The sequence below is a fragment of the Chrysochloris asiatica genome, unplaced genomic scaffold, assembly GCF_000296735.1.
Source record: "Chrysochloris asiatica unplaced genomic scaffold, ChrAsi1.0 scaffold00007, whole genome shotgun sequence".
NCBI lineage: Eukaryota > Metazoa > Chordata > Mammalia > Afrosoricida > Chrysochloridae > Chrysochloris > Chrysochloris asiatica.
Genome location: NW_006408525.1, coordinates 30091873 through 30105776, shown reverse-complemented (window position 1 = coordinate 30105776; position 13904 = coordinate 30091873). Strand labels below are relative to the sequence as shown.

The following is a 13904-nucleotide window of genomic DNA, read 5'->3' as shown; positions in this document are numbered from 1 at the left end:
TCAGCTTCCTATCCTTTGAGTAAAAATATTTTCCAGCTAAAAATGGGATATTTGACCTAAAGTTAGTTCTATTAATAAATGTGGGTTTTTAATAAAATAAGCTTATGAACAAGTTTTTCAGAGATAAAGATACAGTAGCTTTGGATACAGCTTAAATGATTATGTACATTAAATGATCACCTATATTCCAATTGGGAGTTTAACTTGAGTTTTTGTGTATGATATGGAACCTGCTCTGCCTGTCAAAGTTCTTGGATTGGTAACATCTATACGTTTGGGCCCCTTACATGAGCTCACTTTCTTCTCCCTGAAAGGCAGGTTTGTTGCTCCTCTGTTCTTTCTTGAAGTTATCTCAAGTTGTGTTTCTCTTTAGAATGTAAGAAAGTCTTGAATTTTCTTACAACTCATAAAGAGAATTTTATTTGCATATTAAGTGTCAAATGAACCAGGCCTGGTAGCCTTTTGGGATAAAATAGGCAACTTTTGGAATCCTGATTCAGAATTAGAACCTCATACTGATGTGGGTGGCACCATTCTGCAAAGCTATTTGAACTGCAAGGTGGGCGGTTCAAGTTCACCAGCTGCTCCTTGGAAACCCTGTACAGTGTCGCTTTGGGTCAGAATTGACTTGACGGCACTTAACAACAACAAACTAATGTGGCGCTGTGGGTTAATATGCTGGACTTCAAAGTCGGTTTGAACTGCAAGGTCAGTGGTTCAAGCTCACCTTTTGCTCTCTTGGAAATCCTGTCTATACAGGGTCACTACGGGTTAGAACTGACTCGACAGCCCTTAACAACAACTACCTTTATCAAGGAGACTTGATGGGGCACTTAGGATAAAGTGCTGGACAGCAAGGTCATTTTGAGCCAAAAGGTTAGCAGTTCAAACTCACTAGTCACTCCTCAGAAACCCTATACAAGATCGCTCTAAGTTGGAACAACAACCTTTATCAAAGGAGCTCTGATAGCATACATAGTGGGGTACATGTTGTTGGGCTACTAAACCACAAGGACAGCAGTTCAAATCCACCAGCATTTCCATGGGAGAAAGATGATACTTTCTGCTCTCTTAAAGATTTACAGCCATGGAAACCATATTATACAGGGTCATTCAGAGTCGGAACTGACTCCATGGAAACTACTGCCAGTACTACCTGTATCAAAGGGGCCTGGTGTGGTGGCACTTAAAGTTAACACTGGACTGCTTACCACAAGGTCAGTGATTCACATCCACCTGTAGCTCTTCAGAAACCCTGTACAGAATCTCTGAGTTGGAACCTACTTGATGGCACATAACACCATCTTTATCAAAGGTACAGTGGTGGTTCAGTGAACCCAGGCTCAATTCTCATTCGATGCACCTCTGCACAGCCACCACCCATTTTTAGGAAGGTTTGTGCATTGCTGTGATGTTGAATTAGGGGCCCTGGTGGTAGTGTAGGATAAACACTGGACTGCTAACCCTAAGGTCAGTTTAAACCTACCAACTGCTCCATGGGAGAAAGATGAGATTCTCTTCTCCAATAAAGATATGTACGTTTTTATTTGGAAAAATCAAAGATCCCATGCTTAAGCCAATTATTCATCAGGCATTTACTAGATACTTTCTGTAGAATTAGTACTCCTTTATGCACTTCAGGGTTGATTGCAAAAGTAAGCCATTGTGTCTACCCCACATGAAGGTGTGGCAGTATTTACCTAAGTAACTTTACATTAATTTTGGCAATCTCAGAAATCAATTGATAGTCCTGCTTTTCTAATGAGGGGACTGGAACCCAGGTGAAATGACTTGGATACTAGTAAATGGATTTGAACCCAGATGTTTCTGACTAAAGATTTTTGCATACCTTACCTTTCTGTAAGGCAGGCATAACTAGTCAAAGACCAAAATACGGCAATTGGTAGAAGAGTTATATATGCAAAGTGAATTCAAAGAGCCCTGGTAGCAGAGTGGTTATGAATTGGGCTGCGAACCACCAGGTCAGCAGTTCGAAACTACCAGCTGTTCTGTGGGAGAAAGATGAGGCGTTCTGCTCCCGTAAAGATTTACAGCCTCGGTAACCTCGTACAGGGTCTCTATGAGTCAGAACCAAATCCATGGCACACAGCCACCACCACCATAGATAGTTCAGAAAGAAGACAAGACCTATCTTCGCAGGTGAGGGAAATTTAATTTGACCTTGAGTAGGAAGGAGAGATTTGGAGTTAGACATCGATTCTTAGGTAGAGGAAAAGGTAAACCCTAAAGCCTGTGTCTTAGGAGCTCTGGTAGCGTAGTGGTTACGAATCGGGCTGTGAGCGCAAGGTCAGCAGTTCGAAACTACCAGCTGTTCCGCGGGAGAAAGATGAGGCTTTGTGCTCCCGTAAAGATTTCCAGCCTCGGAAGCCCTGTACAGGGTCGCTATGAGTTGGAACCGACTCCACGGCACATAACAACAACAACAAAGCCTGTGTCTTAACTTTCATCATCTAAGAGACATTTCAGATCCACATTTTGAGTTGGGGAGGATAGGCATTGCCAAGCCTCTATAAAGTGTTTGGATTAAAATTCTGGTGTTTTCAGTTCTGCTTTTGAGAGCCTGGACTTGACTAAAAAGATAGTAAAGCTGGTATAGGAGTGTTTGCTATACGCTGTGCTGTACTAGAAGAGCTTTGCCTAGAGGAGCTTGCAATTTGGATGTTTTATTGACATCACATTTTCTTCCCACTGTGTCTGTGGTAGTAATTTGAGATTGGATAGCTTCAGGATGATATGCTCATTCCTGCTCCTATCTTCAACCTCAAGGTTGCCCCAATGGCTACTAAATGATTGGGAAGCCTGATCTCTGCCTGACTCAGCCTGGAGGTTCCAGATTTTGAAAAAAAAATTTCAGTCTTTAGGACCTTGTCCTGGAGTTCAGGAAACACAACCTAAAAGTGAAGAAGTATTTGTAAGAGGGAAGGAATGACATGAAATGAAGATTTTCCAGGTTGTTTGGTGTGGCTAAAGGATGGCAGTTATGATAAAAACACACTCTTGGCTAGAGGGCTTGTTAAGTAGGGAAGAAAAAAACTAGGTTTGTGGCCTTAATAATTACATGAGAGGCCTGATGGCTCCTTTTCCTCTGTCCCACTTCCACTGGGAAGGAGGACATTGGAGTTCATATTTACATCAGATGCTCTTTTTAATCTTGAAGGTGTTGAACAAAAATCTTAATTCTGGGCAGCCAGCCTCAGTAAAGCAGTTTTGCTAGCTGTTGGTTACTAGAATTTCCCCCCAAATAAAGGTAAATGAAAAAGTCAAGACTTACCACTTTCAGACAGCAGTAGCCCTTTTCCAAATTTCTGTGACCCTTTTTCTGATTCAAATCCACCCCTTCTCCAGGTGAAATTATTCCTGTCAGCGTGTGTTGTACACATGTGTGTCGTCAGGTGCTTCCCCTTTCCCCAGCCATTGTAGAGTTGATGGTGTGTCCCTGATTGTTCAGGATAATAGTTTGCAGATTCACTAAGAGAGCTTGTGTAGTAATGCTTGCTTTATTTTTTTTTTCTCTTCCACTCTTGTTTTATTTTTACTTTTTTTTCTTTGTGATGTGACATTTTCAGCTGATGTTTTGAAAGCAAATCCTTCTAATTTGGGAGCCCAGATCACAAGAGTGAGTTTTTCTACTAGTGTCTTTAGCTGTATATCTTTTTTGTGTGTGTCTTTCCACCCTTTTCCCCTCCCAGTTCCAATAAAAATTCAAAACACATTTCATAATTATTAGGTAAGAAAATTCCACTGTCTGTTAAACATCATGCCTTTCCACAAAGCAATGTCCACTTTATATTGGGTCAGATTTCTTTTTGCAATATTGTAAAAGCATAGACTAGTGTGTGTCCCGTTTTGTTTGTTTGTTTGTTTGTATATTATCTAGTGTGTTGAAAATAATTTTAGTTTTGTGTTCATTTCAGATAGCTATGTCTGGACTCTATCACCAGTATGTCATGACGTTGTTTTTGTGTTTGTTTTTGTTGTAATTGTTTTTTATTTTTGTTTTTCTTTCAAAGGAAAATTATACAGTAGCTTCTGGGAATAACAGATAAACTATCTGAATTTTAAATAGTAAATTATTTGACTTATCTCTATTCTCCCTCCTCATCCCCTGGATGTTCTTCTCCATGAAAGAATGAAAAGCACACATATGCTCTCTAATTTCAGCAGACTGATCAGATGAAAGTGGTCAGTCTGGTGAGCTCTGAATGAACATGCTAACATTGGAAGACCTCTAGGGTTTGTTTAATAATACCAGGAAAAATCTCTTCATGATGAAAAGAAATAACGGCACCTTTTTTATGGTGAAATAAAAGTATGCTTTCTATTTCCGAGTTCTGATTCAAATAACCTTCCCATGTAAGCTGTACATTGCTTTTTAAGATCTTATGCCTGGGTAATTATCTGTACTAGTCTAATCCCTTTCTGTTCTCTTTGGCCTCTGTTAAGACTTATCTCATGCTGTTTGTCTAGTTTTGCATTCTGGAAGAGCAAGTGATGAAATTATCCCTTTTCTTTCTTCCCAATGTTTTAAAATTTGCTTGTTGCTTTTGAAGTCATTTTATTTTGCCCAATAAAGCAGATAATACACTATCTTAATTGCAAACGCAGATACTCCAAGTGTTTTGCCTAAAGTTATCAGCCATTGTGTTTTCAATTGCAATGAAATATAATAATGTATTCTACACTAGCCCTGTAACCATTGGTTGAAAGTCAATATTCTAAAGGCCTTGCTGTCAGGATCTCAGGGTCACTCTAAATCACCTCTTCTCTTCCTTTCTTTCTGTTACCCCAGAGATTGAAAGATCTCAAGCAAAGAGAGTTTGCGCGAAATGTCTCTTCAAGATCCCGCAAGGATGAGAAGAAGCAGGAAAAAGCCCTTCGGCGGCTCCATGAGTTGGCAGAACAAAGAAAACAAGCTGAATGGTGAGCTGATAATTTCTCAGAGAGGAGTTTATTGTTGTTGGTTGCTATCAGTTGATTCCAACTCACAAAGAGCCCATGTGTGCAGAACAGAATTGCTCCATAGGGTTTTCAAGGCTGTGACTTAGAGAGGAGACTTAATAGATCCTTTCAAACTAAAAAACATATCTGTACTCAGATGTATGATATAGTGGTTAAGAGCATACATCTTTGAAGCATTACTCTACTACTTATTTCTGTGACTCAGTCGTCTTATCTGTAAAATGTTGATGTCAATAATAACTGTTTGCTTCTATGGTTAGAGTGAGAAGTGAATGAGTGGATCTATCTTAAGTGTCTAAAAGAGAGTTTAGCACATAGAAGATGCTCAGTAAGCAGTGCAGCTAATACTATTATTATTACTATTCCCATCCTTCAACATTCACTTACATAGAAAAATACATACATTACAGCATTATTATAGCTGAAAAATAGCTATGGAACAGGTTCAAATATTAAACTGCCTTTTAAGCATTATGCAGTTAATACTCAACATGCAAACATTCTAAAACTTAAAGAATTAAATCTGTGTATTTCTCTGCAGCTTCCTTGCCTTCTTGAGTGTTCTTTTTAATGTTCTTTCATAGTTTTCATTGATTATCAGTTTGGAGGGGCTGGTATTTATAGTTTTTTTGTTGTGTGCCATCGAGTCGATTCCGACTCATAGTGATCCTATATAGGGTTTCTGAGGAGTAGCTGATGGGTGTGCGCTGCCTAATTTGCAGTTGGCATTCCAGTGCTTAACCTACAGTGCCACACCAAAATTTTCTAAGCAACTAGACTCTGGAAACTCAGTTTTTCAACATCTGAGCCTGCTGTTTCATGAGTTGTGTGCCTCGATCTGAAGAACCTAAGCCCTTTGCTTGTTTTTACTGTCCTGGCCAGGACCAACAGAAAAAACTGATTACAGTAGTAAAAGAAATTATGGTTGTGGCTTTGAAAGTTTATAGCATATTTGGGGTCAAGTTTCCTCAGTTTTAATTTAATAGGTTTATTTTGTCTCCTGAGTCCTTTTTTTAACTTATTTGCTTCTCGTGTGTTTTGGAGGAGAGACAAAATCTTCATGTAGAACATCTATAGTAGAAATTTTGAAGCTTTAAAGTGGAATTAACCTGTGAATTCTGAGTTAAATTATCTGTAAACTAGTTCTGATTCCTTCTTTGGCAGCTCTTTATGTAGTAAACATCTTCTTCTGGGACGGTTTGCAAGGATACAATGAAAAATAAACCAGTTTCCATCTAGTGAGTTACGACTCATGATTACCTCAGGAGACCTGTACTCCTTAGGTTTTCAAGGCTGTAAGCTTTCAGAAGCAGGTCATTAGGCCTTTATTCTGAGACGCCTCTTTGTTGTTGTTGTGAAATGCCATTGAGTCAGTTCCGACCCATAGCAACCCTGTATAGGGTTTCCAAGGAGCAGCTGGTGAGCTTGAACTGCCAACCTTGCAGTTCAAACAGCTTTGCAGTCTGGCGCATTAACCCACAGTGCCACAGCAGGACTTTAGGTTGGTTAAAACTGCCAACTTTTCAGTTAGTAGTTGCATGTTTTTAACCACTTGTGCCGCCCAGAGATTCCTTTTGTTAGGATAACTCCTTTTTAAAGTATATACCAGAATACTATATAGGTGAGGACATATTTTGATACGTAGTTTTTCTTCACAATGATTTTTGATTCTCAGTTTTAAACATGAAGGGTTTTTAATGACCACATAATTATTTGTGAGAATAAAGCAAGTTTATCACATCATCAGGTAGTTTATTTTCGTAAGAGCAACACGACCCTATAATGCTGTTAAAGTAACATGATGAAGACTAAGCAAAAGATGAAAATATCCCCTTTAGTATTTTGGGGTTTTTTATGCTATGGGCTAGTTCTGGAACAGGTATAAGCATCCCTTACTACCCAGATTTGTTTTATTCATAACAGGAGTTCAGATAGCAAGGTATACTACATTCTATGAATATATTTGGTACAGAGTTTAAGACAATTTGTAACTAGGCTTCAGATAACAAGGACTTCATTCACATATATTTATAATTCCATTCAGTTTGTGAGTTTCCTATATAGTTCACATACACTAAACATTTCAGGCAAGACACACAGTTTAAAAGACTGGTGTTGAGACCCATCAACGATTCTGTTGTTACCATGGAAAAAGTGTTTGGTAATATCATGACAGTGGTACTAAATGCCCAGAATGTATCCATAAAAGCAAAGCAAATACTTAGGTGTGGTGCCCAGGAGACAGGTATATATTCATAGTTTCTAAAACATGTACTAAACATAGACTGACAAAGAATAGTACAGTGAAGGTCTTTGTTTATATTTGATTTAGAGAATGTATACTTGTTCTCTTTTAAATAAATTTGAAAATACAGGAAGTAAAAAAAATTTTTTAACTTTTTATTGTGAATTGAGTAAAGGTTTATGGAGAAGATAAACAGTTTTGCATTCAATAAATCACACACACTCTGTTTCAACTCATTGTAATCCCCTCCATGTAACAATTTATCCTACTTCCTCCTTGTCATTCCTGTTTCCATTCCACCCTCCTTCCCATCCTTCTCAACTTTGTCCTTAGCTAAATGTTTCTCTTTTGTTCTTGAATTATTGAGCATTTCATGGTGATTATATTAATTTTTTAAGCTAAATAAAATACAATCTTCATGAATAGATGTATAATCATACAGATGATAGCATACTAAATGGTAGGGTGCTATGATAAAAAATTAACTTGGAAACAGGACAGGGTAAACTATACCAGGTAGTGATGATGGGTTATTTGAAATCTGAATTGCACCTCACGTTGTTTGTATTTTATACAGCCTAGAAAGAAAAGGTTGACTCTAAAAATTTAGTTTGATAGGGTAATAACATGAGACTGTGCACATTTCATTTTGTAGCACTGGACTAGAAAATGACCACCTGTGATAAATGGTAGAACATAAGAAATGGGTGTTTTTATAAGATATATTAAATGTGCCCTTAAACTTATCTTTTTCTTTTTTCTCGACCTTTATATAGTGCACCTGGAAGTGGTCCCATGTTCAGACCAACCACAGTGGCTGTAGATGAAGAAGGTGGAGAAGATGAAAAGGATGAATCTGCTGCAAACAGTGGCCCAAGTGCCACTGCCACTAGTGGCCTGGGATCTGAACTCTCCACAGATAAAGGTGGCCCTTTCACTGCAGTACAAATCACTAATACCACTGGACTGACACAGGTGCCTGGGTTAGCTTCCCAAGGAATCAGCTTTGGCATTAAGAATAATCTAGGGACCCCGTTGCAAAAACTGGGAGTGTCCTTTTCCTTTGCCAAAAAGGCTCCTGTCAAACTCGAATCCATAGCATCAGTTTTCAAGGACCATGCAGAGGAAGGAACTTCTGAAGATGGAACAAAAACTGATGAGAAGGGTTCTGACCAAGGACTGCAGAAGGTGGGAGACTCTGATAGTAGTAGTAATCTTGATGGTAAAAAAGAGGATGAAGACCCCCAGGATGGAGGGTCCCTTGCCTCAACATTATCTAAGTTAAAAAAAATGAAGCGAGAAGAAGGAGCTGGGGCTACAGAGCCAGAATATTACCACTACATACCCCCAGCACACTGCAAAGTAAAACCGAATTTTCCCTTCCTCCTGTTTATGAGAGCCAGTGAACAAATGGAAGGTGATAATAGTGCACACCCAAAGAATGTCCCCGAAAGCAAAAAAAGCAATTCTCCCAAGCCTAAAGGCAGCACCAAGGTGGCAAGTCAAGGAGCAGAAAAGACAGTTAGTGAAGTCTCTGAGCAGCAGAAGGAAAGCAGCATGGCCACGTCCTCAGAGCCTGGAAGCAAAACTGAGACAAAGAAGGCCTCAGGAGGGGATGTAAGTGAGCAGAGCTTAGAGAGTCAGAAGGCTTTAGAGATCCAAATATGCGAGTCCAGTGCTTCTAAAGAAACTTCTCAGGCAACCCCAGCAGGGAAAGAAACCCTGGAAGGACCCAAACATCCTACTGGTCCCTTCTTTTCAGTTTTGAGCAAAGATGAAAGCACTGCCCTCCAGTGGCCATCAGAACTATTAATTTTCACCAAGGCGGAACCCTCCATTTCATACAGTTGTAATCCTTTATACTTTGACTTTAAACTTTCAAGGAACAAAGATACCAGAGCTAAAGGAACAGAAAAACCAAAGGATATAGGAGGCCCATCAAAAGACCATCTCCAAGACCTTGATCCTGTAGAGCCAAATAAAAGCAAAGAGGAAGAAGAGAATGTGGTCCATTCCCCAGGAGGCAGAATGGATGCACCTGCTTCAGGATCTGCCTGCAGCAGCCTGAACAAACAGGAACCTGGGGGCAGCCATGAATCAGAGACAGAAGACACAGGGAGAAACCTTCCAAGCAAGAAAGAACGGTCTGAGAAGTCTCACAGACACAAAAAGAAAAAACACAAAAAGTCTAGCAAACACAAACGGAAACACAAAGTTGACCCAGAAGAGAAAAGTTCTAAAGTAGAGTCTGGAGAGAAGTCTAAGAAACGCAAGAAACGAAAACGAAAGAAGAATAAGTCCTCAGCTCCAGCAGATTCTGAACGGGGCCCCAAACCAGAACCCCCTGGGAGTGGCAGCCCTGCACCACCAAGAAGACGGCGTCGTACTCAGGATGATTCCCAACGGAGATCCCTCCCAGCTGAAGAGGGGAGCAGTGGCAAAAAGGATGAAGGTGGGGGCGGTAGCAGCTCCCAAGATCATGGTGGGAGGAAACACAAAGGTGAGCCTCCAACTTCATCCTGCCAGCGAAGAGCTGGTACCAAACGGAGCAGCCGATCTAGCCATAGGAGCCGACCCAGTAGTGGTGAAGAGGATAGTGATGATGCCTCATCACGCCATCAACACCAGAAGTCTCCATCACAGTATAGTGAGGAGGAGGAGGAGGAGTCGGGCAGTGAGCATTCCCGCAGCCACTCCCGCTCTGGCCGACGCCATTCCTCACACCGTTCCTCCAGGCGTTCCTACTCAAGCAGCTCAGATGCTTCTTCTGACCAGAGTTGCTATAGTAGACAACGCAGTTACTCTGATGACAGCTACAGTGACTATAGTGACCGATCACGGAGGCACTCCAAGCGCTCACACGACTCTGATGACTCAGACTATGCCAGCTCCAAGCACCGGTCCAAACGGCACAAATACTCATCTTCTGATGATGACTATAGCCTCAGTTGCAGCCAGTCCCGCAGCCGGTCTCGGAGCCATTCCAGGGAGCGCTCAAGATCCCGGGGTCGCAGCCACAGCAGCAGTTGTAGTCGCAGCCGGAGCAAGCGGAGAAGCCGCAGCACCACAGCCCACAGTTGGCAGCGGAGCCGGAGCTACAGCCGAGACCGCAGCCGTAGTACCAGGAGCCCTTCTCAGAGATCCGGCTCTAGGAAAGGTTCATGGGGTCATGAGAGCCCTGAGGAGAGACGCTCTGGCCGTCGAGACTTCATTCGCTCTAAGATCTATCGCTCCCAGTCCCCCCATTATTTCAGATCTGGCCGAGGAGAAGGTCCTGGGAAGAAAGAAGATGATGGCAAAGGGACAGGCCCAGCCTCTCAGAATAGCAACAGTGGTACAGGAAGGGGATCAGATGGTGACTGTAGCCCTGAAGACAAGAACTCGGTTACTGCCAAGCTGCTGCTGGAGAAGATCCAGTCAAGGAAAGTGGAAAGGAAATCCAGTGTGAGTGAGGAGGGGCTGGCCACCCCTAATCAAACTGGACTCAAGCTCAAGGACCCCCCACAAGGTTACTTTGGGCCTAAGCTTCCTCCCACTCTTGGCAATAAGCCTGTCCTTCCACTTATAGGAAAACTTCCAGCTACCCGGAAACCCAACACCAAGAAATGTGAAGAGTCTGGCGTGGAAAAGGGGGAAGAACAAGAACAGTCAGAAACAGAAGAGGGGCCCCCAGGGAGGAGTGATGCCCCATTTGGACATCAGTTCCCCTCCGAGGAAACAGCTGGCCCCTTATCAGACCCATCCCCAGAAGAGCCAAAGTCTGAAGAAGCTACTGCTGATCACACTGTGGCTCCATTGGGCACTCCAGTGCACTCTGACTGCTACTCTGGGGACCCAGCCATCTCCCATAACTACCTCCCTGACCCCAGCGATGGGGACACCCTAGAGTCTCTGGATAGTAGCAGTCAACCAGGCCCTGTGGACTCCAACTTGCTGCCTATCGCACCAGACCTCGAGCATTTCCCCAGCTATGCACCTCCCAGTGGGGAGCCTAGCATTGAGTCAGCAGATGGGGCTGAGGATGCCTCCTTAGCCCCCCTAGAAAGCCAACCCATCACCTTCACTCCCGAAGAGATGGAGAAGTATAGCAAGCTCCAGCAGGCCGCCCAGCAACATATCCAGCAGCAGCTTCTGGCCAAGCAAGTAAAGGCCTTCCCAGCCTCGGCTGCACTGGCCCCAGCCACTCCAGCCCTGCAGCCCATCCACATTCAGCAGCCAGCCACAGCCTCTGCCACCTCCATCACAACTGTTCAGCATGCCATCCTGCAGCATCATGCTGCAGCAGCTGCTGCTGCCATTGGCATTCACCCTCACCCTCACCCCCAGCCACTTGCCCAAGTACATCACATTCCCCAGCCCCACCTGACTCCCATTTCCTTGTCCCACCTCACTCATTCAATCATCCCTGGCCACCCTGCCACCTTCCTTGCTAGCCATCCCATCCACATCATTCCTGCCTCAGCCATCCATCCTGGACCGTTCACCTTCCACCCTGTCCCACATGCTGCCCTCTATCCTACCCTACTTGCTCCACGGCCTGCCGCAGCAGCTGCCACCGCCCTCCACCTTCACCCACTACTTCACCCCATCTTCTCAGGTCAAGACCTGCAGCATCCCCCTAGCCATGGCACATGAGTGGGAATGGGAGTCCAGGTAGGCGCTGGGAAGGTGACCCATGAGTCTTCCCTTGGAGGTGTTGAGCCATTAATACCAGCAAGTGGAAGCTGGAGTGGGCAGTGTCTTTTAAAAGCCAAAGAATCAACTTTTGGCTTAAGGGGTGATTTTAGATTTGAGATTTACTTTGGGTTTACTATCAGGGATTTTTTTTTCTTTCCCCTTTTCTGTTTGACCTTCCCTCTCCTAGGTTTCTAAGCTAGGGAACACCAGGAAGTGCTACCCACCCCTCTTACCAACATCTCTAAACTGTCCAGTTTAGATAGTCCCCTCTTCCCTCCACTTTTTATCCTCTGCTCTTCTATAAATCTTGAGCATTTTCCTCCTTTCTGGCTGGTGGATTGTCACCAAGCACTTGCAGTAGGCCTGTCTGGTCCTGCCTTGTCAGTGCCACAGGGAAGCTGTGCAGGTGGAGACACCACCACCGCTTTGGATCAGTATCTGTGGCGCCATCCCTTGGTGACCTTCACTTATCCCAGGTGAGGCGGAAAGAGACTCTGACATGGAACCAGGGAATCAGATACTGCTCTGGCTGTGACTTGATCCACTTCCCATCTAGAGCCACACAGTTGCACTGTGTCCTCTTGCCCCTCATCCCAGAAGAGGCATCTGCATATCCCAGAAAAGAAGATCCTATCATGACGAGAAGTTGTGTGGAACATGAAGTCACCCATGTGCTTCCCCAGAGAGGAGTTCATGTGTCTGAAGGGTAGTTTTTTCTTCTGTCATATTGATGTTTTCTTCTTAATTTATAGGATTTTTTTTTTTTAATGTAAAAAATTGCACTGAACTCTATAAACGTAAATGCTGCTTTTTGTAGCTCATATAAAAGGTTCCATATTTGTAGTATACTGCAATAATATTTTTTACATTCAGCTCTTTAAGTGATCCTTGTTCTGGTGGCTTTATGTAAATATGTTTGCCCTAGTTGAATTAAGAAACTTTAAGGTTATAAAATGAAGAAAAAAAATAAAGCATTTGTTCTGCTAGATGCAAAAATGACTAAGCATGTATATTTTACCAAGCTCATGTATTTTTTGAAGTTATGAACTATAAAAATGTTAAAACACACAAAAAAAGGAATATTGTTTAACATTTCTTGCTGGGACAAAATGTTAAGTAATTTGCAGTAAGTGGAGCACCTAGCACTGAGGTTTTTGAGCTAATGAGCAGCAGTCAGCTGCGGGTATACCAAGAATGCTTAGTTCTGACAGCCTCTCACATGCTCTGTTGTTTTGTTCAGAGAAAGCAGGTGGATCCCACGGAGGAGGAGAGGGGAGATCCAAGAGCTTTCTTCTTTGGAAGCAGTGAGATATTCAGAGGGATTGTCTGTTGGAGAGAGTTTGTTGTTCCAGACAGTCCATTTGCCTTCCTAGTTCTTAGTCCCTTCTGACAGTTTTTTTTAATGTGCCTTTTGGGTTGGCTAGAAACTGAAGTAGACATAGACAGAGGATGATAGAATTGGACTGTTTTCTTCCTCTTGTTGGGAAGTGAGCACATTTATAGACACTTCAGATTCTTTTGCTTCATAGTTTCCATGCTTTCTGTCCAGCATAGTTTAAGCAGTAAAGGCTCCTTTTTTCTCCCATGACACTGACCAGAGGAATTATTACCTCTATTCCCCTTCCTGGTCTTTTGCCCTTCACTCAGGCTGTCAGCCCTAATTAACACATGGCCTAGGTGCCTACATTTGGTGTCGTTAGTTCCCTTCGTTGGCATTACCCTACCCATACCTGTGGCTAGACTTGGAATATCAAACCCTACTTACCTGGGCCAAGACTCTGTTCCTGGCTTTCTTCTGGAATTCACAAAAGAAAAAGTGTTTTGAGTTCATGCAAAGCAAGTACTGGGTTTAAAAACGGTTCTTAACTCCCCTTTACCTGTTAAGTGCTTCTCGTCTGATTTGGGATTCTTTTTTGGATGACTAGCATTGGAAAAAATGAACTCATCTGGTTCAAATGAAGGGACTCATTTTTCTTTTTCTTTTTTCAGGCCCTGTAAATAT

General features: G+C 42.7%; 1 protein-coding gene across 2 annotated transcripts in view; it reads left to right on the top strand.

Moving 5' to 3' along the window:
• GPATCH8 (G patch domain containing 8) overlaps window positions 1-12968 on the top strand; it is a 126402-nt gene extending 113434 nt beyond the window's left edge. Inside the window, exons 7-8 of one of the 2 annotated variants that reach the window (XM_006832740.1) lie at window positions 4811-4941; window positions 8002-12968. In XM_006832740.1, the coding sequence (XP_006832803.1) occupies window positions 4811-4941; window positions 8002-11860 (3990 nt within the window). In that variant the 3' untranslated portion in view covers window positions 11861-12968. The remainder of the gene's footprint in view (window positions 1-4810; window positions 4942-8001) is intronic. The other variant, XM_006832741.1, reaches the window with a different exon arrangement.
• Window positions 12969-13904: the final 936 nt, after the last annotated feature.